The 25,791-nt window shown below is 41.7% G+C and overlaps 1 protein-coding gene across 1 annotated transcript in view; it reads right to left on the reverse strand.

Annotated features, from left to right (window-relative positions):
• Positions 1 to 2,067: 2,067 nt before the first annotated feature.
• LOC124805729 (juvenile hormone esterase-like) overlaps positions 2,068 to 25,791 on the reverse strand; it is a 126,483-nt gene continuing 102,759 nt past the window's right edge. The window contains exons 9-10 of the mRNA XM_047266300.1: positions 13,517 to 13,643; positions 2,068 to 2,215 (exon numbers count right to left, since the gene is read on the reverse strand). Coding sequence (XP_047122256.1) covers positions 2,068 to 2,215; positions 13,517 to 13,643 — 275 coding nt within the window. The remainder of the gene's footprint in view (positions 2,216 to 13,516; positions 13,644 to 25,791) is intronic.

A 25,791-nucleotide genomic window follows, 5' to 3' on the forward strand; every position in this document is an offset into this window, starting at 1 on the left:
ACTGTTTATGGACTACGTGACCCACCAACCACTCTGAGAATGATCTGCGCCGAATCGCTGTTAAGGCATGGGACAATCTGGACCAACAGTGCCTTGATGAACTTATGGATAGTATGCCACGACGAATACAGGCATGAATCAATGCAAGAGGACGTGCTACTGGGTATTGGAGGTACCGGTATGTATAATAATCTGGACCGCCCCCCCCCCCCCCCACCTCCCCCTGAAGGTCTCGCTGTGTGGTGGCACAACATGCAATGTGTGGTTTTCATGAGCAATAATGATCCTGTTCCAGTTTTCTGTACAGGTTCCGGAACTGTCGGTGATTCAAAACTTCTTTCGATGTTTATAAAAGAAATCATATCTACTCCAGTGACTGTAACACTTTCATTATTTCAAGGTTGCAATTTCGGCCTTAGGCCGTTATCAACTGTAGATTTTTGTGGATTTAAGCCATGTCAACTTAAGAAGAGATGATAGATTTGTATGTCGTTGTCATTACTGTTAAATACATTCGTGACGCTGTTACATGTTGCGAGCACATGTACCCATATGACATAAAACAACATAGTCCGTAGACACTCATGTTCGTTAGGCCATCACTAGTCACTTATACCCGGTCAGGTTTGATGCCTTGATGAACTTGTGAATAGTATGCCACGTATCGTACAGCCGTTACGGCGCGTTCCATGACCACCAGCGGCGTACGTCGGCGCCACATAATGCCACCCCAAAACAGCAGGGAACCTCCTCCTTCTTGCACTCCCTGGACCATATGTCTCAGGCGTAAGTGACTAGTGATGGGCTAACGAACATGACTGTCTACATATTATGTTGTTTTATGACATATTGATATATGTGCTCGAAATATGTAACAGTGTCACGAATGTATTTAATAGTAATGACAGCACTTATGATTGTGTCAGCTCATTTTAAGTTGACATGTCTTAAAGCCACAAAAATCTGCATTTGATAATGGCTAAACCCCAGGGCCCCCTTTTTTCCTCTTCTCTTCTTCTCCCAAAGCGGATTTTCCTCCTTCTCCCCCCCTCCCCTGAGACCCTGCACCCCATACTTTCCTCTTTCCTTCCCACATCCCTCCCTACCTGGCCCTCTTCAGCGCACCCCCCCGCTCATCTCCCCCATCTCTTCCCCTCCCTCCCTTCTTCCAGTCTCCCTCATCTCCTTGCACCTGGCAGATCCTCCGTTATGATCATCGTCAGTGTGCCACATCAGTGTTGTGTTTAGTGCTCTTTCTCCTGTGCGTCAAGAGGTGTGATTTTAATTGTGTACTGCCTTGAGGTTCACTGTCAGTGCTTGTTATGTGCTACGCCATCCGTCGATACCTTCTATGCTCCAGTCATACTGTGCCTTGTGTTCTTTTAATTGTCGCAGTGTGTGGCTTTGTGTGTGTGCTACTTTTAAACAGTTTTCACAGTTTTTTATCTCCATTTTACGGTCACCCCATTTTTTTGGTTATTGTCTTCCATGATGTTCCCCCTTTTTTATATCTATGTTCACCATATACTCTCCTTTGTTATTTTTAAATGTCTTCTCTTGTTTGTTGTACGTCTTTCGGCTGAAGAGCAGCGCATATGCTGCTGCCAACCCACCCCGAAGGGGAATTGAAATACAATAAAGGAAAAAAAATGGCCTAAGGCCCAAATTGCAATCGTGAAATAAAGAAAGTGTTACAGTCACTGCCGTAAATATGATGTCTTTTATAAAGTGGATCCCAGACATAAAAAGTTTTTTTTTTATGTGTGTGTGATGGGTAAGTGGCTCTTACCCCGACAGCGATTGTTGCCAGATATATTTACCAAGTTTGGTTGAAATCGGTACAGTGGTTTAGGAGATGTGCAACATAAAACACATACACATACATACACACACACACACACACACACACACACACACATTTTTATAATAGGTAACGGATTTTGTTGGGAATGATAATGCTTTGCTCTTCTAAACAGCATTACTGTGCAACGCCATTTCTAAGTTATCATTAGAGGGTAACATTTATTCACACATTCAGCAACATACAGAGTACTGAGAGGTGGTATTCTACTGGTGCAGGATCTGTTTCCAAAAGTCCATACGCTCCTTGAGGAGATCCTGCCGTGTGACAAACTCCAGCTTCATGTCCAGGTAATTCGCAGTGTCCGCCGTGAATGGGTCCCACGTTACTGGACTTCCACCTGGCGCCGGATCGCTGCAAAAACAAAATATACATAATTAAATACGATGATGCCACTGCCAGCGGACAGGTATGCCTCCCATTTATAAAGATGAACTCACCATGGTACAGCCTGTTTGCTCATACATAGGATGCTCACTCCCACTTATATAACATCAGTGACTATGAAAACCTATAATCTGCTGGTTCATGGTAAAATATTTTATACATTATGAATGAAAAACACATTACGTGAATGAGACAATGTGAAAAAGTTCTCTGCCTCAAGTCTCCGTGTTCTGGTAGGGCAGTATCCATCCGCTACAAGGAACACTATTGATGCTGGAGGCTTAGAAAAACATACTATTTTTGCAAGCAAGCTGCTTCAGGAGGACCACAGGTACAAGGTGGATCATCCACAAATGGAAATTAATGAACACATCCTTATTTGCCCAAATTTCTTACTGAATGATCAGACACAGTATCCTCATTCACAACTACTAACAGCAGACACTGCAAATAAACCCTTCCAGATTACTTCATAGATTTTCCTCCTACTTATATACACTCCTGGAAATTGAAATAAGAACACCGTGAATTCATTGTCCCAGGAAGGGGAAACTTTATTGACACATTCCTGGGGTCAGATACATCACATGATCACACTGACAGAACCACAGGCACATAGACACAGGCAACAGAGCATGCACAATGTCGGCACTAGTACAGTGTATATCCACCTTTCACAGCAATGCAGGCTGCTATTCTCCCATGGAGACGATCGTAGAGATGCTTTATTTAGTCCTGTGAAACGGCTTGTCATGCCATTTCCACCTGGCGCCTCAGTTGGACCAGCGTTCGTGCTGGACGTGCAGACCGCGTGAGACGACGCTTCATCCAGTCCCAAATATGCTCAATGGGGGACAGATCCGGAGATCTTGCTGACCAGGGTAGTTGACTTACACCTTCTAGAGCACGTTGGGTGGCACGGGATACATGCGGACGTGCATTGTCCTGTTGGAACATCAAGTTCCCTTGCCGGTCTAGGAATGGTAGAACGATGGGTTCGATGACGGTTTGGATGTACCGTGCACTATTCAGTGTCCCCTCGACGATCACCAGTGGTGTACGGCCAGTGTAGGAGATCGCTCCCCACACCATGACGCCGGGTGTTGGCCCTGTGTGCCTCGGTCGTATGCAGTCCTGATTGTGGCGCTCACCTGCACGGCGCCAAACACGCATACGACCATCATTGGCACCAAGGCAGAAGCGACTCTCATCGCTGAAGACGACACGTCTCCATTCGTCCCTCCATTCACGCCTGTCGCGACACCACTGGAGGCGGGCTGCACGATGTTGGGGCGTGAGCGGAAGACGGCCTAACGGTGTGCGGGACCGTAGCCCAGCTTCATGGAGACGGTTGCGAGTGGTCCTCGCCGATACCCCAGGAGCAACAGTGTCCCTAATTTGCTGGGAAGTGGCGGTGCGGTCCCCTACGGCACTGCGTAGGATCCTACGGTCTTGGCGTGCATCCGTGCGTCGCTCCGGTCCGGTCCCAGGTCGACGGGCACGTGCACCTTCCGCCGACCACTGGCGACAACATCAATGTACTGTGGAGACCTCACGCCCCACGTGTTGAGCAATTCGGCTGTACGTCCACCTGGCCTCCCGCATGCCCACTATACGCCCTCGCTCAAAGTCCGTCAACTGCACATACGGTTCACGTCCACGCTGTCGCGGCATGCTACCAGTGTTAAAGACTGCGATGGAGCTCCGTATGCCACGGCAAACTGGCTGACACTGACGGCGGCGGTGCACAAATGCTGCGCAGCTAGCGCCATTCGACGACCAACACCGCGGTTCCTGGTGTGTCCACTGTGCCGTGCGTGTGATCATTGCTTGTACAGTGTCCGGAGCAAGTATGATGGGTCTGACACACCGGTGTCAATGTGTTCTTTTTTCCGTTTCCAGGAGTGTATTTAACCGGATCGGATTAGTGGCTTCAGGCCCTCTCTGTCATCGGACCAGAATTTCACATATGTGGTATTGTTTTTATATTATTGTTACTTGAGAAGTAACAATAATTTTACGTGACAAATAATAATAAAATTGGGTTTGTGTGAGTAAAAGAGATTTGATGTATGTATACACAGTGTTAATAAATACACCGTAAAGTACCATTCAAAAAAGGACGCGGAAACGAAATGAAGCTTCTTTGGTGAGGTTGAGAGGGTATGAGGGTATGTGATGTTGTTTCAGTCATTCGAAAATCGAGTCACTTTACAACTAGCCAACTTAACGGTAAGAATGATGTTTCACATCCTCTGGTCTGAATGTATGCACTGATTAGGTTGGGTATAGTTTCATGGTCTAGGTATCCTCTCCTAGGGCAAAATTGCTCCCAACTGTTGTAAATGGCCCTTGATATCCTGGATGCTGACACTAGGACGGAGACATGTCCGACCTAGTTCCACATAGATCTGGGGATCATACTGGTCACTGGAGTACCTCAACATCACGCGGATGATACGGAGAGACAACTTCCATATAGACACGAACACTGTCGTGTCGAAAAAGCGAACTACGATACTGTCGCATGAGACATAACCCGTGAGGGCACACGAGATGAGTGACATTCCATTTTGCCGCCCGAGTTCTATCACTCACCAAGCTGTGACCTGACGGAATACCCAACGGATACTAACACCACGACGCCAGGGGTAGCACCATTGTGTCTCTCCAAATCATTGAAAGAATGGGACCTCTCTCCAGGCTGCTGCCACACTCGTCGATGATAGTCATCACCAGTAGTGCAGAAACGAGATTCATCGCTGAAGTCTCTGCGATGTCGTTCATCAGTAGTCCATGCTTCCTTGCCACGGCGCCACTTCAAACGCAGCAGTTCGTGTTGTTGTGTTGTAACACCTATTTTTGATCTATTTTGTACCTGTTTCGATATTCCTAAAGCAGTTTGTAGTATTGCTGATGTATAATGTTGTATGTGTCATGGAAATTCTTTGACTATGTATACATGTTAAGTTATGTGAAACTTTTGAACTATATTGTTTAAATTAGGGTTGTGGATTTAAATACCTAATGGAATGATTGTTATGTAATGTACTGTAAATGACTTGGTCCATAATTAGAGAACACAGAGTTGAATGTGAAAGTTGTGGGGAAGCCCCGCAGCTACGGAAGTAGTCTGGCGGAGTGGAAAAGGTGTGGTTGGCACTCAAGTGGCAACTCGCCCTTTGCGATGAGTAAGGAGTCTGGGCTAGCACTGCTATGGTTAACACCTTGTTAGCAGTAGCGGATCATTGTGGCTCATATTTTTGGAGTTCTGCGGCCAGAGGAGATTAAGGGCAGTATTTATGAGTTTCGGATGCTGCATTTCGTGATACCATTATCACGACATGGTTTTTGGCCCCATAAAAATATAGTTCCGACGCCAAGAATATATGTAACAAGGCGAGGCCAAGAGTATTGCTATGATTGCATCGCCACCAGGTTAATAGCCAGTACCATCAGCCTTCCACTAAATTGTCTATATTTGGCACTCTGTAAATGGACCAGGTATTTGTGAAATTTGGTTGATTTTAATAACAATCGTGGTGTTGCTAAAAACTCTATCTTACACCCGTGCTTAAACCAAATCGCAAACCTGGACAGGAATCCTATCCTAGTGAATCTAATTCCGTGTTACATTTATTGTAAGAAAGTGGTTGAACTTGAATTTAATGTCGCGTTGTCATTTGCACAATCAATTACACTTTTGAGTAGATCAAAAGACTGCTTAAGAAAGCACATTTGTTATTTAAAGTGTTATAGTTTGTTCTGCTTTACTTAATTAGTAATTAATGATAAGAATACTTACCATTTCTCTTACATACTTGTTAACTTTTGTTAATGAGCATGGTTCTTCAAACAATGAAAGTTTAAGGGTCTTCATGTACTAGGATAGTTAATGAAGCAATGCAAGGGCCCCTACAGAGACAGCGTAGCTAGATTTGCATTCTGTTTAATTGCTTCAAACCGAGTTTACGAAAGAACTATTTACTGTGTTATCTATTCTAATGCATGTCGGTTAATCCACAGTCATACAGAAGCTGTACTAAGCAATGAAGTTAGAGATTATAATCATTAGCAGACCCCTGATTTAAATTCAGATTTATTTCAAGCTTTTCCCTTTTCATTGTTGCTACAAGTTTCATGTGCGTCGGTAATTGTTTTATAAACTTTTACACCCAGTTAATTTGAGGAACGTGTTGTTGAGAGGCATATGTTAATGGTTACTTTCTCATTGGCAATTTGTTTGTTAGTAGGACATTTATCTGCAAGGTTAGAACAGGTATAAGGGTAGATTTTAGCGTGTGTGTCGATGAAGTTTAGGTTAGGCTTAGCACTGCCCTCTGCTTTATCATTTTGCTTGACACAAGAATGCCTAAATAGGCTGGCGACCTGTTATAATATGTAATGTCACAATTTACTTTTGTGCTGGGAGAATGTCTGTTCCTGACCCACCTGTTTACTGTTGTTTATGCTCTGCTGAAGTGTTTCGGAAACGAATCCAAGTTTGATTCTTCTGTTTCTATTAGGTTATCTCACGGTCACAACTTTAAAAAAATTCCTCGCAAAGGTACAATGTTAGAAACGATTGCCTTTTTAAGGTTACCCGTGGAACCGTTACAGTGTTAACGGAAGGCTACGCACGGGACGGTAAGTGCCTATTCTGGCTACTACTTGTCTCGCACCAATAGAGCGGGGTGGAACAGAATGTTGCAGTGAGTCCGTTACGTGTTCTGGCATAACAGTTGTAGATATGCAGTGGTTACGACATGTTTAGCGCGCAGTCGGCGATCGTCCCCTGTGATGGTCAAATGTAGTCGAACGGAACCTTGACGCCGCTTATGCCGTCCTTCATGTTCCCACATTGGCCAACATAGGTCCACTGTCAAAGCCGAATGCTTCACAAATCTGGATACTACACATTTCGACCAGTTGGCCAAAAGGAGACCCTCAGTAAGACCCCTGTCAAACTCCGTCGCGTGCTCATAACGCTGTCTCATACGAGTACGGGATTCCCTATGCCCTTCGCAGCCGTCACTCTATATCTGACGCAGTTCAGCCCCTTATATACCCTAGAGGTCTCGTAAGAACACTCAATACCAACATCTCTGATACACTTGTGTGGCTATTCCACCTGTCACAGAGAATTTACACGCCCGCCAATGCTGTGTGGATGGATGAAGCTACATTGGCACCCAATTAAGTCTTCTCGTATCTTAACTCTCTTCGTCAGACAGTGCAGCACTGACTAAGAGCTAATAAAGTTGGTACTAGGAGTTCTAGCAGTACTCTGCTACTGCTGCTATTGCTGCTGCTAATAATAATAATAATGACGATAATAATGATAGTGGCAGATATAGATGTATTTATAGGTGTACAAAACACCTATTTTCTGACTACTGGTAGATGAGAGAGAGAAATTCAGGTGGACTGCACCATCTAGTAGCACTGGGAAATGAAGAAAATTTGGTAGGAAAGAAGTAGCGGAGTAACGGGTACTTACAGGGACAAAGGTAGACATATTACTGTTGTTTCATTAGATACGTCATTAACTATCTTTTGAAGCTATAGGTGTAATCCAGTTCTCTGGTGCAGTGATGGAAGTCACTCCAGAACCAGGTTTCTGTAACTGAAAAGGACTTTGTGAAAACGCCTGAGTGATGGACTGGGGCAGAAAGGGTTTTTCTCTGATGGAAACATCGAAATGGCAAATATTGAAATAACCGATCGCGGAATTGAAAAGCAGCTACAGTCAGTCAGTAGCGGAAAGACTTCAGGACTAGATGAGATACCTATCAGACTATAAAGATTATGCGAAAGAACTTGCTCCCTTTCTAGCACTAATTTATCGTAGATCGCTTGAGCAACGAAAGGTACCTAACGGATGGAAAAAAGCGCAGGTCGTTCCCGTTTTTAAGGAAGGCCGTAAGACAGATCCACACAATTATAGGACTATATCGTTCAAATCAGTCTGTTGTAGCATTATGGAATATGATTTATGCTCAAGAATTACGACGTTTTTGGAAACTGAACATCTCCTCCATAAAAATCAACATGGATTCCGCATTGAGAGATCCTGCTAAGGCCGGCCGCTGTAGCCGAGCGGTTATAGGCGCTTCAGTCTGGAACCGCGTGACTGCTAAGGTCGCAGGTTCAAATCCTGCCTCGGGCATGGATGTGCCTGATGTCCTTAGGTTAGTTAGGTTTAAGTAGTTCTAAGTTCTAGGGGACTGATGACCTCAGATGTTAAGTCCCATAGTGCTCAGAGCCATTTCGGCCAGATCGTGCGAAACTCAGCTCACTCTGTTCTTCCAGTGGACAACGGCGCTCGGGATGATGACGTGGTCCTTGATTTCAGTAAGGCATCGAACACTGTCCCGCATTGCCATTTAACGAAAACAGTACGAGCCTATGGAATATTGGACCAGACCTGCGATTGGATTCAAGACTTCCTTGCAGATAGAACTCAACACGTCGGTGTTAACGGAACTAAATCGGCAGATGTAAAGGTAATATCCGGAGTACCAGAGGGAAATGTGATAGGACCGTTGCTGTTTACAATACATGTAAATGATCTAGTAGAGAGCGTCGGATGATCTTTAAGTTTATTCGCAGGTGATGCAGTTGTCTATAACAAGGTAGCAACTCCAAAAGTTAGTAAGAATTTGCAGAACGACCTACAGAGAATGAATGGTAAAGACACAGGCAGTTGACCCTGAACGTAAATAAATGTAACATATTGCGCATACATACAAAAAGAAATCCACTATCGTACAGCAATGCTATTGATGACAAACACCTGGAATCAGTGTCTGCTGTAAAATATCTAGGCGTAAATATCCAGAGCGATCTTAAGTGGAATGACAATATAAAACAGATCGTGGGAAAAGCAGGCACCAGACTTATCGGAAGAATCTTAAGGAAAAGTAACTCATCCACGAAATAAGTTGCTTATAAGGCGCTTGTTCGCCCGATTATTGAGTATTGTTCATCTATCTTGGATTCCTGTCTGGTAGGACTGATAGAGGTGATAGAGGAGATCCAACGAAGAGCGGCAGGTTTCGCCACCGGTACCCTTAAGCTGACGACAGAGCATTCGGAGATGCCAACCAAACTCCACTAGCAGACGTTAAAAGAGAAGCGTTGTGCGCCACGGAGAGATTTACTATTGAAATTTCGGGATAGCACTTTTCAGGAGTCAGACAACATATTGCTTTCCCCCACATGCATCTCGCCTATTGACCACGAGGAGAAAATTCGAGAAATTAGAGCTAATACAGAGGCTAACCGACAATCATTCTTTCCACGCACCACTCGCGAGTGGAACACGGTTGGAGGTTCAAAATGGTTCAAATGGCTCTGAGCACTATGGGACTCAACTGCTGAGGTCATTAGTCCCCTAGAACTTAGAACTAGTTAAACCTAACTAACCTAAGGACATCACAAACATCCATGCCCAAGGCAGGATTCGAACCTGCGACCGTAGCGGTCTTGCGGTTCCAGACTGCAGCGCCTTTAACCGCACGGCCACTTCGGCCGGCACACGGTTGGAGGGACCAGTCAGTGGTACCGAAAGCACCCTCCGCCACACACCATTAGGTGGCTTGCGGGGTTTGATGTAGATGATGTAGATATTACAATACATTGAAAAAAGAATTTAAAAAAGTAGTTGACCATGAAAAAGCAACAAATTAAAACAGTCGACGGACGGGACTCATTTTTCTGTACACCAAGAAACACATTCTGGTAAATTTGCGAGCATGGATGACGTAAAGAAACTGGTAGTGCGAATAACAAAATTTCTGAGGGCACACGCATTATTCCACTGTCAGTTGCAACAGTTGACGATGGAACTGTATGAAGAGTACGGAGGCTTGAAGTATTACTGCAGAGTATGTTGGTTAAGTCAGAATGTCCGCAATGATTTTCAATTTGAAACCCACTATTCATATCTGAAGGAAAAAAGAATGCAGGACAGATAATTAGGACGTCCGGAATGCATTGCAGGCCTTGAATTTTACGTGTATTTGACTGGCCACTACCCAGAATAAGGCACTGAAAGGTGAGAAATAACTTCTTTCTGATTTGATGAGTATGCATTTAAAAAGAGATTGTAGAAGGGACAAATTCTGACAGAGTCTTGTTTCCCAACCTCACTGGCGTTAAGAAAACGCAAGGTTTGATGAATTTATTACGGTCGTGAAGGAATTACAAGGATAGTTTTCTAAACGTTTTGAGGACCAACAATCTTGTGTCTGTTTTCCTGCTGGTTTCGAGACCGTTTGCCGTTCCATTTGAAAGCGTACCTGTGCATATGCAGATGTAACTGATTAATATGCACTGTAATTCCCGTTTTTGTGACAAATCGTTTTATGTTAGAACTGTCCGGACATCTACATTGTTTTCCTCAGATAAGGTTTTCACGCCTGCTTGATGAGATTGCGAAAGTACTAAAATATTTCTATCAACATGTGTCTGTAAAAGATCTTTCTTCGATTACGAAGGTAATAAATCACGGTTACGTGGCAACCTGCGTGGGAAAATCTGTGAAATCGTCTGCACCTGTCCACATACCGACAGTCTGTATCAGATAAAAATCATATTATGTCTTCCGTGCTACAAAATTGATTGTTTGTGACCTTCGTTGTTGAGAAATGTGAAATGTCGAACGAAGTTGTATGCAGTGCGAGTACATTGCCACTTTAGTGCAGAGCAATCTCAGTTTCGCCCTCCTCATGGTCAGTGTACAGTGGCGGTGGGGGAAATGTGCGCTACGTCACTTGTGACAGGGCACGGCTCTTGAGGAGAATTCTTGGTGCCCCTGTCCTTGAGTGATATCGAGAAACTTTAAGATAGCGAATTAATAGAAATGACAGACGTGAACGTTCACGGAACTGCAATACTTCAAATGTCATACTTGAAATGCCTTTTCGGTCAACGTCGTTTGGGTGCTGCTCATCATATTCTAAAACCGCGTGACAAGTGGAGTAATATATTATACCACTTTTAGGCGATCAACAAACAATACTTCCAGTCATTAGAACTGTTAGCTTCAGAACAATAATGAACATGAGACGAATTCTGAGAAACTTTAGGAAGTGAACTGTGCCAAGTACAGCTTAGATTAGTAAAAACTTATGTGTTTTACAGAAGTTTTGTACTTATAAAGCAATTGATTTTTTGGATATAATTTATTGCCTATAATAATGAAATTTTAATATATCGCCATTTCTTCCGTAGTCATTTCCAAGATAAAGACAATGACTTACATTTTCAGTTTAGGCGATTTGAAATGTGGATCATTGGAATATAGTTAGGCTACTTTCTGGATGGTTGTCAAAGTAAGTTACAAATCCTTGCGGGCTAGATGTACCGATGACGTGACAAATCCTCCCCTCTACACCTTTTTAAAACATTTGATCTCACAAAACTTACAGACACGCAGTTTTATCCTGGAACCTGCTGGCCTACTAGCAGGAAACCGGGCAGTTAAAACTGAATACTGTAAAATATTACACAAGCGTTGTGTGTTTTTAATTCATTATTATAAATTTATAATGAACTGTCGCTTGAGAATGTTTCTACCACTGCATTTGTATCAGCCACAAAAATGGGTTCTGTTTAAGTGAGGGAACTAATTTGGCATGTGCTACAACAACGGGCTCAGTTGGAAGTAGAGCTGTTCAAATGCCTATCTCGCCATCCAGACTTATGTTTTCATTTTTTCCCCAAACTGATTAAGGTCAATGCTGGGATGGTCATTCTGAGGAGAACACAGCACGTATTTTCGCGATACTTCCACATTCCACGCTTGCACTCCGTCAGTTACGATCTCGCGGTCGACGGAATGCTCAGACGTGATGTTCCTTCTTTGTTATATTGCGAGGTTTAGTAGAATTTAAACGCAGAACCATTCAAAAATAGCGTGAGAACATGTATGGAACCTACCACTTACGTGTGAAGCAGTTTTTCATTTGACTTACACCTATATTCGACGTCGACGCGCTCTTTCCCGCACTCGATTTCATTGTGACGTTATGGCGGTAAAGAACATAGGCAATGTGCGCTCTATACATATACGAATTTATCTGAACCGTTATGTATAGGTGTTCCTTTTTCCTGGTTCTGCCCGGTCATATGTAATGAATTCGACCACATTTCCAACTGTATATAATAAAACGTTAATTATATGGATATTACATATGAAGATGGTATCTGTTCTTTCGGACATGTCTGAAAGAACAGATACCATCGGTGACCATACAGCTAGTTGGAATGAAATTACAATGAAATGAATACCCATAACTGCATACAGGCGTTGATCTAAGTCAATGGGGTCAGTTGAAAATATGTGGCCCGACCGGGACTCGAACTCGGGATCTCCTTCTTATAGGGCAGACACTCTATGCATCTGAGTCACCGAGGACACAGAGGATACTGTGACTGCAGGGACTTATCTCTGGCGCTCCTCCCGTGAGGCTCACATTCCCAACTTATTGTCCCGCACTATACTCATATATGAAGATGATATCTGTTCTTTCCTACAGTTGGATAGAGCGTCTGCCATATAAGCAGGAGATCCCGGGTTCGAGTCCCGGTCGGGACACACATTTTCAACTGTCCCCGTTGACTTATAGCAACGCCTGTATGCAGATAGGGGTATTCATTTCATTGTAATTTACATGGATATTAATTAATCGTGAGAAAATTTTTATGTTATTGAGTAATTTACGAGTAATGCATACTATGTGACTCTTTAAAGAATAATGTATATAATAGCTGCTGATTGAAAGAATAATTTGAACTGTTCTGAAGCTGTTTTAAGAACAATGGAATGAATGAAAACATAACGAAAGTGTAATGGAGCTTTTCATATTTTACCGTAATGGAAAAATCTATAGACAATGTTGGCCGTTCAAATAAGACAGAATTGAAAGAGAGAAAGAGATAGAGAGAGAGAGAGAGAGAGAGAGAGAGAGAAAGAGACAGAGGAAGACAGAAATGGCTGGGTTTGAAAAGGGATATTAAGCACAAACTAACACGACGCGTGTGTGTGTGTGTGTGTGTGTGTGTGTGTGTGTGTGAGTGAGTGTGTAAGAGAGAGAGGGGGGGATGGGGAGTTTGTAGTGGCGTATGGCTCAATTAAGGTTATGTAACATAAAAATGTGGAGTTTTGAAGTAAAATAGGCACACTGTACCTCCAGTTATGAGACTCATATCCGAAACCAACATCAAAATAATTAACTGAAATAACAGCGTGTATTCACTTACCCGTACTTAGCGAAATTTGTCCACAGAGTGGTCAGTAGCTCAGTCACCTTTCCGTCGTTAGAATTCGGATCCTTGTCTGGCCCATCCTGGAGGAAAAGGTAACTTGCTTCTGCTGCGTGGCCCATACCTGCAATAGGCATCTGTATCAGAAAAAAATGTCTCTTGATGCAAATTAAAAATACGTAGAAGACAACACTTTCATTCAAAACAGATTTATTTCGTGTTAATGTAAAAAATGAGTTTTGGGGCACGGGTCTAGCCTGTCGCTTCCTGAACCGTCCAACTTCTTTTCTGGACCAGATACGTAATAGCGAGGGGCCAGAAATCCTCATTTATTTATAGATTAAATTCTTTCTCAAACACTTAAGGAAGGTTGGGTTCCATACATGTATATGATTGTTTGTCTGCGATGAGACTGATGCAGAAGTGTGATACAACTTAAAGTTTCCTTCCTGGGAGATCAATTTTTGTTTCTTTCTACGTTCACAGTTTCACACATCGCGCTAAGTTTCTATACACAGTTAAATTTAAAGATAATAACGCGATTGTCAAATATAGCCTCTAATAACCACGTCGTCTACAATACGTTAAATTGTAATAAGTATCAGTGCCAACAGCAGCGAGTATTCTGTAGGAAGCGACGGAGGTCGTTCGTCAAGGGCAGTGAAAAAGACAACGGGTACCGCGACTGGAGGAAACAGATTTCAAGACTATATAGTCGTAGATTATATTGTACGTCTCGATAGCCGTTACATTATTGCCACAACCAACAAGCAACATGGCCATTCTACGCCTTCTGCACCAACGTCGAAGACACTCCTACTGACATCTACCTCGTTTCCTCTAATTTCTACCAGGTCTAACTGGCTTTGTAGAAGTTAATTTTGTTTGCAGGAGCTATTTGTTTCCGACGTGATATTTTAATCTAAACGTCTAAATTTTGTGTTAATCTTTGAGAGAATAGATTATCCATATGCCGATCCCGTTGTCTGTCGGCCAACGTCTGAGGGGCGTGTAACATCTAATACGATACTTATAGTCTGAAGTGTATTTTTCGATGGAACATAGACTTCTTTCTATTTGCCTGCCGCTGTGGCTGTGTTTATCAGTGGAGATGATTATCTTAATGCTTGTGTAGTCTTATTTTCACACCCACGAACAGCGATTTGCAGCAGGACATTAGAACGTATATTGCGTTCGAACATTATGAATTACCTCGAAGAAAACGGTCTATGGACACACAGTCAACATGGATTTAGAAAATATCGTTCTTGTGAAACACAAGTAGCTCTTTATTCGCATGAAGTGTTGAGTGCTATTGATAAGGGATTTCAGATTGATTGCGTATTTCTGGATTTCTGGAAGGCTTTTGACACTGTACCACACAAGCGGCTTGTAGTGAAATTGCTTGCCTATGGAATATCGTCTCAGTTATGTGACTGGATTTATGGTTTCCTGTCAGAGTGGTCTCAGTTCGTAGTAATTGACGGATAGTCATCGAGTAAAGACAAGTGATTTCTGGTGTTCCCCAAGGTAGTGTTATAGGCCCTTTGATGTTCCTTATTTGTATAAACGATTTGGGAGACAATCTGAGCAGCCATCTTAGGTTGTTTGCAGATGACACTGACTTTTATCGACTAATAAAGTCATCAGAAGATCAAAATAAACTGGAAAGCGATTTAGAAAAGATATCTGAATGGTGCGAAAACTGGCGGTTGACCATAAATAACGAAGGTGAGGTCATCCACATGAGTGCTAAAAGGAATCCGTCAAACTTCAGTTACACGATAAATCAGTCAAATCTAGAGACGGTAAATTCAACTAAATACTAGGAATTGCAATTACGATTAACTTAAATTGGAAGGAACACACAGAAAATGTTGTGGCGAAGGCTGGGGAAGACTGCGTTTTATTGGCAGCACACTTAGAAAATGTAACAGATCTACTAAGGAGACTGCCTACACCACGCTTGTCCGTTCTCTTTTAGAATACTGCTGCGCGGTGTGGGATCCTTACCAGATAGGATTGATGGAGCACTTCGAAAAAGTTCAAAGAGGGGCAGCACGTTTTGTGTTATCGCAAAATATGGGAGAGAGTGTCACTGAAATAATACAGGATTTTGGCTGGACATCATTAAAACAAAGGCGTTTTTCGTTGCGACGGAATCTTCTCACGAAATTCCAAGCACCAACTATCTCCTCCGAATGCGAAAAGATTTTGTTGACACCGACCTACATAGGGAGAAATGATCACCACGATAAAATAAGGGAAATCAGAACTCGTACGGAAAGATGTAGCTGTTCATTCTTTCCCTGCGCTATAAGAGATTGGAATAATAGAGAATTGTGAAGGTGGTTCGATGCACCCTCTCCCAGGAACTTAAATGTGATTTTCAGTGTATCCATGTAGATGTAGATGTAGATATAGAAACTGACGTGAAATGATGATGAGATCCCATAATCCGAGGAGCGGGGAGATCCGCAGCGCCGACTAGGCAAGGTCCTAGCGGAGGTGGTTTGCCGTTGCTTTCCTCCGACCGTAATGGGGATGAATGATGATGAAGAAGAGGACACAACAACACCCAGTCATCGAGAGGCAAGGTAAATCTGCGACCCCGTCGGGAGTCGTACCCGGGACTCCGTGAGCGGGAAGCGAGAACGCTACCGCAAGACCACGAGCTGCGGACTGACGTGATAAGCCAGACCTGTTGAAAGATTGGAACTCTTGTTGCGAATCTACCCTGCGGGAATGAAGCACGTGTGGCTTGTATGTGGAATCTCTCCCGCACAACGTTTACTGGAGGAAGCGCGCGAAGGAGGCGGTTGCGTGATGAAAACGGTGGCAAGTGTCAGACTCCAATGCGGGAGGTCTGCTTGCAGCTCACTTTCATTGCCATGATTTCTAAGAGCAGGATTTAGATATCTTGTCAATACTCTGCACTCCTGTCATAGCAATAAATATATTTATGTACGAATAACAGTAACCTAGTGGCGAAATGTATACAGATAAATTTATGTTGCACTTATTTACATTCACTCTATTGCAAAAGTTATTGAACTTGTAGATAAGAGTAACTATTATTCGCCATTGGTAACTTTATCTCTTTCTGTTTCCGTCGAAAACTTTTTCACCTAATCGTTTTGGGCATCTCCAGCGGTGTAAAAAGGAGATAATTACATGTTACCTGAACTAGAGATACTTTCAGAATGAGATTTTCACTCTGCAGCGGAGTGTGCGCTGATGTGAAACTTCTTGGCAGATTAAAACTGTGTGCCCGACCGAGACTCGAACTCGGGACCTTTGCCTTTCGCGGGCAAGTGCTCTACCAACTGAGCTACCGAAGCACGACACACGGCCGGTACTCACAGCTTTCCTTCTTGCAGTACCTCGTCTCCTACCTTCCAAACTTTGTTTACATATTGTTACATATTGTTTCATAGCAATATCTTTAGGTTAAGTTAATATTTACATAATTCACAAGTAAAGAATGAAGTATTAGTATTTACTTTTACGTCTCCTATGTTTTATGTATTTTCATTGGTTCTTCTGTAAACGCTCCTATAGGCATTTCTGAAATCGGAACTCTTTGGTGCAGATATTCACTGAACTGCATGTCAGCCGTGCTGTTCTCTGCACTTAAGCTTGCTGCTAGCTTAACTGAAGGATCATGAGAATTGTAAAGGGTAGCAGTGTCGTGGAATGTTGGGGTGGATATCAATGGAGGATGCTGTGATAGTGGAAGTGTTAATGTATGTACGCACGTGTATGTGTGTGTTTGTGTTGTATTTTTGTTTCTTTTCAGATATGTAATTTTCATTATTTATAATGTACAGTATGTGTATTACTTAGTGGTCTGCTGTACGGTAGTGTGTATATGGCCTTTGTGAAACGACTTTCTGGGAGTGTAACTATTTTTTTGTTTTCTTGTTATAACACAGGATTTCCGTGTTAAAAGTTTCGGCAATCAATTCAATATATTTACAATTGCAGCTATTATATTTGCGTTCATGGATCCCAAAACTTTTACATTTACCTTTCTCTTCTGTCGCTGTTTTTAATTTATTTGGAATTATACTATTGTTTTTAAAGGTTAGTTTAATTCCATCTCTTCTTCTTAAGTTGGTTCTGCTGTTCTAATAATTGTGATATGCCATGGGGTACGGTTTTCTGTTTTTGTTGCAGAATGATGTTGTAAATTGATTTAACAGTAATAAATAATATCGTCCCACGTTGTGAGCCAAAATATGGTAAATTCAGCTCTAATGTGTTATATGTCCACCTGAAAACGTGGCTTTTAGTGCCACGAAATCGGTAGTGACCCAATAACGAAGGACTAAGTACAGCTGAAGCGCTTTATTAATACTCAAGATAAATACGAACTGATTGAAGATAAATTTGAACTAACCAGGTTGCTGTGATAAAACACTGATTTAAATATTTAACACTAAGAAACATTTACATTCATTACTGGATCATAATTCGCTGATCAACGATACAAGTGAAAATTTAGATCACTCTGACTGGGCGCAGACATAACTCAGCAATTGTGCCAACGAAATGGGGTGAAGAACATTTTCATCTCACCACTCGGCGAAGTCAGTTTTACATGAAGGCATGTGTGGCTGATAGGATGTTGACACTATGTGTTGATCACCTCACATCTGCGTGGCTACCGGATGACAACCGGCAGCTTTGATCTTCCGCGTTCAGTGGCGTTGAGGCAAAGCCTTAATTCAACAATCATTCTGCGCTGAATAGCCACTAGCCTTAACCCTTGCATGTAGTAAAACCCGACGACCAACGTTGTGTTATCATCCCAGCACTCGGTGTCTGCTATCAGCAGCGACATTCCCTCAGAGGTGGTTTCAATGCAATTTTTGCAAGTTGAGGTCAGAGAAGGCAGTGGAATATGATGCTTAAGGTTTTCAGCTTCGGACGTGGGGAGTCCATTTGAGATGGAATGGAAAATTAGTATATCGCAAGACAATTGACAATTTAATTAATGTCAGAGAACTGAGTCGACAGTTGGTTGACCTGATTGCAGAAAGCAAAGATACAACGCTTTCTGCGAAGCAGCACTAAAAACTACATCTTCTTTAGTATTTCTGAGCTCTCCTCTCACTTACCGATCACTTACAGTCCATCTGACTGCTTCCCTTATTACTTTTCTCTTTCTCCCTGTCTCATTGTCTACTGTGAGTCAGTTTCGTTGATGGGCCTCCACTCAATCCTTCATGGTATTGAATTTCCCTTTGTATCGCTATTGTCATCGACTGAATCAATTTACAGTCTCAGTGACCAATCAACATGGCATAAACAAGCCTCCTAGTATTCACATAGGGTAACAAGATTTCTGACCTTGTGGTGGCTAGCAACATAAAACTTCTGTGCCACCTTCTACACCTGCCATGATCCAAATTAAACTATCAAGAGTTCAAACGCAGTAATCAGCATGATTTTGCCTGCTAGTTGAGTGAAAGCTTTTTTCATCAAAGACGTCTGAGTCCATACCTGCGTGCAGAGAAACTGTTCGACACATATAACACATAGAGACATACAATCAAGTTACAATACTGAGGATTTGAATAGTAAATAACGCAAAACTTTTAACCATCCCAAATGTGCTGATGTTAAACAATATGTACCGTACCTCAAAACAAAATATTAATAACGAACGAATGAATTATTTCTTCAGTTTCCTTTCTTTACGAACAGAATTAACCAAAAAAATACGTGATACAAATTCAAATAATAAAATATGAAATTGTGTATCAAAAGACAAGTATGAGACATTCTTATCAACAAACTGAATGACACAATCTCGTTAGCAGGCACGTCCATTGTCTCGTAAATTTGGCTGGTGTTATGATGTTCCAATGAGTTGTGTTTCAGCGCACAATAGAATAGTTACCTGTTGTAAACCTTAACGTAAATGCAGATGGTATTTCTGTAGACTGTGTAAGAAATACAAAATTTCTAGTAATGCATAGTGATTGTCTTCTAATCAGTGTAAACATAGAAAAATCCTCAGAAAAACAGTGTCATCAAAGAGTTATGTCCTTAGAGTCATGATGTAGCGCCTTTCCATTATATATTTCCATATTTACAGAGAGTGAATTTTAGACATTCTTTTTAGGGAAACAAACGCACGAAAGATGAATACAACTTTGAAACTACAGCAAAAGATATTGCGGATAAGAGAAATGCATTGGCAGTTGCGAATATGGACAACTCTTAGCTATATAATGGAATGAAGACAATGAAAATTTGTATCGGAGTGGGCCGAAATCGGAATTCCCGCTTTAAGTGAGGGGTCGCCTGAACCACGTTGTCTACCCGTGCGCGACTCGCGGCCAGACCCAAACTTCCATATGTGTTTCTTCATGCGTCGCAACCAGCAGTGGTCCACCTTATGTAATTCCCGTAGTTCGGGGGGAGGGGTGTGACACATTTTAATTGAAAGTCACTCCTTCGTATCGGCGGACAAACACGGTATAGGAGTACCTATGTTCTTAAGAAGTACGGCGCAATATTGTTGGCTGTTCGTGCACGACTCACGGCCAGATCCATGATTCCATATGTTGGCTTTCATGCCTCAAAATCTGACTCATGGCCAGATCCATGATTACATATGTTCTCTTTCATACCTCAAAATGTGCACTCATATGCATTATGTAATTTCAGTACAGGGAAGGGCAATTTAATTGAAAGCAGTTGCATGCATGTCAGAAGGAGCATTGCACTGCACTTCTTAAGAACACAGGCACTGCAATATCATGTTGTGGATAATAACCAGAAATATTAAATACGTTCATTGTAAAGATCTGTTCTTAGCAATTGAGTTTTAAGTACATCATGTGAGTATATTTACAACTCAGTTAAGCACATAAAATAGCTTCATGATTAACACAGAGTCATCTCTATCTCTGAGAATTTAACTGGTACCAAGAAGGTATAAACAAAAATCCCACTACAACATTTTCTATGGGGGAATAAAACTGCACAGTGTACTACTTAAGGAAATAAACTAATTTGAAAAAGCAGATAAAAAGTGCCTCTCTAGGAACAAATTCTATAAGATGAGGGATTACTTCAATGTAAAGAGTAGATGTTTAGTAAAAGGAATGTAACAATAAAATTGAGATTGGCAATTTCGGGCCGAAAAATCCATTTTACATTACTGATATAGAGAACAAAATGTTATCATAAAAATTTTGATCAAAATGCACTACAGATGTAAAATACGTAGTAGTAGGAAATATGGAACTCAAAAGTATTCCAATACTTATCTGCATGCGAAAAACATAGGTAAAAATTATATAGCCATCTTAAAAGAATGGAACCAATCATATTAACTAAATAAATTGTAGTACTGTGTGCAATTCACTGTAGAATTAATACTAAGACCATAAAAAGGACTGCAGGAATGACAAAAACATGGGCACAAAGACGGACTAAAAAAACCTGAAATTCTCTTTGTTTGTACGTCGTTGTATGCTCTAAACGAGAGTAATAATAATACGACTGTGGCACATCGCGAAACATTTTCGTGTAGCAACACTTGTGTGTGTGTGTGTGTGTGTGTGTGTGTGTGTGTGTGTGTATGTGTGTGTATGCAGTGAAGGTTGTTAACAAATGAAGGTAAAGTGTAGCACTACCATTTTTATATAAACACAGTTCGTGGAAGCAGTTAGTGTCGAGACACTCACAGAAGCGACAGAAACCAAAACCGAGGGTAGCATATTGAAAATCTAAAATTCTGCTCTGTTTTCAAATCTTCCTTTATAAAGGAAAATCCAGAAGTATTACGGCAGTTTAAGTCTCCTAATAATCCAAAGATATGTGAAATAGATATTACTATCAGTGTCATTGAAAAACGGCAGAAATAGTTAAAACTGAACAAAGCTCCAGGCCCAATGCAATCCCTATGAGATTATATACCGAATTTGCGGCTGAGTTACTTATCTTCTAAGCTTATACAACGAAAATCTCTCGAACATAAAACAGTGCCTAATAGCTGGAAGAAAGTACTGGTGACTTGTATTTACAAGACAGGTAGGAGAAGCGATCAGCAAAATATATCTTTCACATCCATCTGCTGTTGACATTGGAACTATTCTGAGCTCAAACGTAATGAGTTACCTCGTACAGAATTAATTCCTCCATGACAACCAGCATCGATTCCGAAAACATCGATCATGTGAAAACCAACTCGCACTTTCGTCACAAAATATCCTGAAAGCCATGGATGAAGGCAGTCAGGTATATTCAGTTTCTTTTACTAAAAGTGTTTGACTCTGTATCGCACTTACACTTGTTATCGAAAGTAAGATCGTGTTGTCATGGACTGATATTCTTCGAGAGATGTAGTAGTAACTTCAGGCGTCCCACATTCAAGTGTGTTGGGACTCTTGTTGTTCGTGTTGTGTATTAATGACACAGCATACAATATTGCCAACATTGACTCTTCTTAGATAATGCAGTTACTTACAGCGAAGAACTGACTGGAAAGATATACACAAATATTCAGTCACATCTTGATAAGTTTCATACTGGTGGAAAGTCTGGCAACTCACTTCAAATGTTCGAGGATGTAAAACCATGCACATTACAAAACGTGCAACGTAGAATCGAATGAGTGCAATCTCAATGCGCCAATACTAGCATCACTCAACACATATAAATACCTGGTACAACAATTTGTAGGGATGTGAAAATAAACCATCAGGTGGGCTCAGTTGTAGGTATATCAGGTGGCATTCTTCGACTCTTTTGGTAGAATACTAGGAAAAAGCAGTCAGTCTACAAAGACGATTGCTTTCAAAAGACACATTCGACCTATCCTAGTATGTAGCTCAAGGGTATGGGTACCATACCAAATAGATCTAGAGGGGTGTATGTTCAATGTACACGATGGAGGGCAGTATGTGTGGCAACAGGTTTGTTTGACACATTGGAGGGAGTCACAAAGTTGCTGAAAATCGAGAGCTCGCTGACACATGAAGATAGAGGCTGTAACGGAACTGAAATGATGGTGGGCTGACAGTAATTTGGAGCCCGCGCGTCGGAAACGGGCGCGCTGGTGTGAGACTGCCAGGGAGTGCACCCTGATGCCATCTATTGGCGAAACTGGGAATTAGCGCTGCCTCTCAGACAATGCACTAAGCTCTCGGAGTCAAATGTATTGTTTTCCCTGGTAATTATAAGCTATTACTGTATGATTTAATGTTATAAAGCGCTAGTAGTAAATTATTATGACTGGTATGAACTCCAGGGTAATAAATATAAATATTCTTAAATACTAAATGATTTCGGTGAAAAGGTGGTAGGGGAACACCCCCACTCTTGGTGATACGAGCGTAGCTAGAGGTAGCTGGAGACACAGGGACTGAACAATGGAATGGCCTGGGGAGTGTTGACGTGACCGGACGTGCGTAACTGTGCTCACGCAAAAGAGATTGTGCAACAGCGAAGAGGAGAATATCGTCGCCGTTTGTGGAGTAGAACGCGACGAATGGTTGTCGAAGCCGTCTCTATGCCACTGGTGCTGATTGTAAGAGTTCCTGCGCCCAGATTTTATGGCGGACGTGCAGTAGCTTATACGAGTGCTACAGCTCGTAGTTCCAGCCGCCATTAAGGGCATGAGGCGTGAAGAGCTGCGTTAGTCACATGCATCTCACCACCAGCACCGACACGTCTACCCAAGTCAAGACTGCTTGCAATTGTTAAGTCGAACTTTGTATACATGTAAAAGGAGAATACCAGTTTTCTTTTGTGCAAGTGCAGAAGACAGAATATAGTAATGAGTAAAATTACAACGCATGTTGTTCATTGTAAAGTGTAGTAACCTGAAACATAGTGTAGTGAAATCAGACTGAGGCCACCATCGCCTCTTTCATTTACAATTCTTTTGGGTGTAGAATACTTTAGCGTATAAGAATGTTGAAAAGAGCAATGGTCACACCAGAATGAGTCGCCTATTTATAGTTACTTAAATTTTTCTGAGTAACCTTTCAAGTAAAGTCACTTAACTAATTCTATATCAGTTGTCCAAAGAGTAATATCCAAAATCATTAAATAAGTTGAAGGATAGAATTTTGTTAACCTAAGTTGCATAAGTTGTCTTGGTGGTAATTACCAAGCCAACTCACAGAAATTGAGAGAGTATTTGCTTTGTAGAATCACCTAGAATGATCAGAAATAGTAATATTCAGAATTAAGTTTAAATTCAACTCAAGCCATTTCACTTTGAAACGAGCCAAAAAACTGATTTATTCTTTTGCTCCTTCAGAGCTGGCGACTGTAGTTATAAGTATTTTCAGGAGGATTCGACGGTAAGTCTGCTGCTCTCGTCGTGCTGATAGGATTACGCACTGCTGCTAGCAGTGGTGATTGGATACATAAGCTCACTACCAAGTTAAGTGGGTCAGGTAGGCAGTGTTACCGTGTGAACTGTAGGGCATTGTAGGCAGTGGATCGAACCCGTTCAATCATCACAGCTCTTTGGGAAATAGTCCGGTTAGGAGTGTACTAATCATTAGGTAAATACTGGCGAGGAACGGTCAAAAATGTATACGCAAGTGAATTTAGCAAGGTCCATGTAGCACCTAATTAATGTGGTGCAATGGCGAGGGTAGGAGTGGAGTAAAAGTGAGCTGAGCTTGTGGCAGCTGTGCTGTCTTCAAAGATTAATAACGTGAATTCACTACTACCTCTTACCATTAGGGCTGAGCTATTTACGGTTAAAATACGTAGCAGTAAGCGCAAAGGCGTGACAGCTACAAGTCCGTATTGGCTTTATACATACGGAAGTAGGAAGCGGGTCATTCCGTCAGTGGAGGGGTTAAAACAACCGAGTCAGTTGAGAACATACCCCATTTACTGATGGAAAGATTCGGCGGTTCGGTCGCATGTGGCGACCATGACAGGACTTACCAAGTTTGTAGAATAAAAGCTGCAATAAAAGTGTTTTATATAAACTTGTAGTTTCAAGAAAATTTTAAATTTAAAATTCTGTTGTAGACAAATATACCACAATTGGTAAGTTCTAGACGAGAAGCTGCAAAGCAGCAAAAGAAAGTCCAATAGTAGGAGTTAAACAAGTAATACTTGGTTTAATAAACATTTCTATTAGGCACGAAATACAGCAGCATAAGATGGAGTCGAATAGTAACAAGCAAGACGAAAACATTACAAGGTCAGACCCAGAATTAGGGACCATAGATACTGTTGTAGGGTTGGAAAATCTTATAGATGAATCCACACCCATAAGACAGGAGGAATGGGAAGTGAAACCAAAGGTAGTGAAAAGTGAACCCAATGTATCTGTGGATGCAAGTCACAAGGGAGAGGATATGGAATTAACAAGTTTGTTAAATAGGATGATTGCGCAAATTCGAGAAGGGAATGCTAGTTTGAATGCAGAAATGGCTAGTCATATATCCCAATTGGATGAAAACCTATCTGGTAAAATAAAAGCCAATTTAGATATTTTGAATACGCAAAGCCAGCGTATCACAGAGGTAAACAAATCAGTAAATAGCATTAGGGCTGAAATAACAAATGTTCACAGAAAAGTCACAGAAATAGAGAAAAGATTTGATACCGAAATTCAGAGAATAGAGAAATCAGTGGAACCTTTGGTTAGTGAAAAATTAGAACCGATAATTGAAAGTAAATTACAGGTGATAGTACCAGTTGTAAAGAAAGAGATTGTTAAAGAAACGGCAGCTAATATTGAAACACTGCGCAATACCATGTTGAGTTTTGATGCATGTGTGAAGGAGCAGGAAAATACATTGCGTAATGAGATAAAATTGTTAAGTAAGCAAGTTCAGAATCAGACGTTTCTTAACTGTAGTGGTATCCCATTGGTAATGCAAAAATCGGAAATACTGAGTAGGGAGGAAAAATACGATCCTCAAAAGAAACAAGGTGGATGGCATCCAATGGATTTTATAAAAAATTGTGAACGTGTCTTACCAACAGACATGTCGGATAAAGAAAAAATTAATTTAGTAATAGACGCTTTAGCAGGTCATGCTAAACGTTGGGGATTGAATTTGGATATCGACAATTTGAAGTTTACAGACTTCAAAGAAAAGTTCCTTGAGGAATTCTGGAGCACACAACAGAGAGATAGGTTGTGGAGAGAATTCGTTGTCGCCAGAATGCCAGAACATGGGCGTGGGCTCATGAAAGAATACTGGGAAGGATGGTTCAAGCGTTTGGAGTATCTTAAAGATCGTAGATCAGAATCGGAGATAGTGTGGGAG

This window comes from Schistocerca piceifrons, chromosome 7 (assembly GCF_021461385.2).
Source record: "Schistocerca piceifrons isolate TAMUIC-IGC-003096 chromosome 7, iqSchPice1.1, whole genome shotgun sequence".
In the NCBI taxonomy this organism is placed as follows: domain Eukaryota; kingdom Metazoa; phylum Arthropoda; class Insecta; order Orthoptera; family Acrididae; genus Schistocerca; species Schistocerca piceifrons.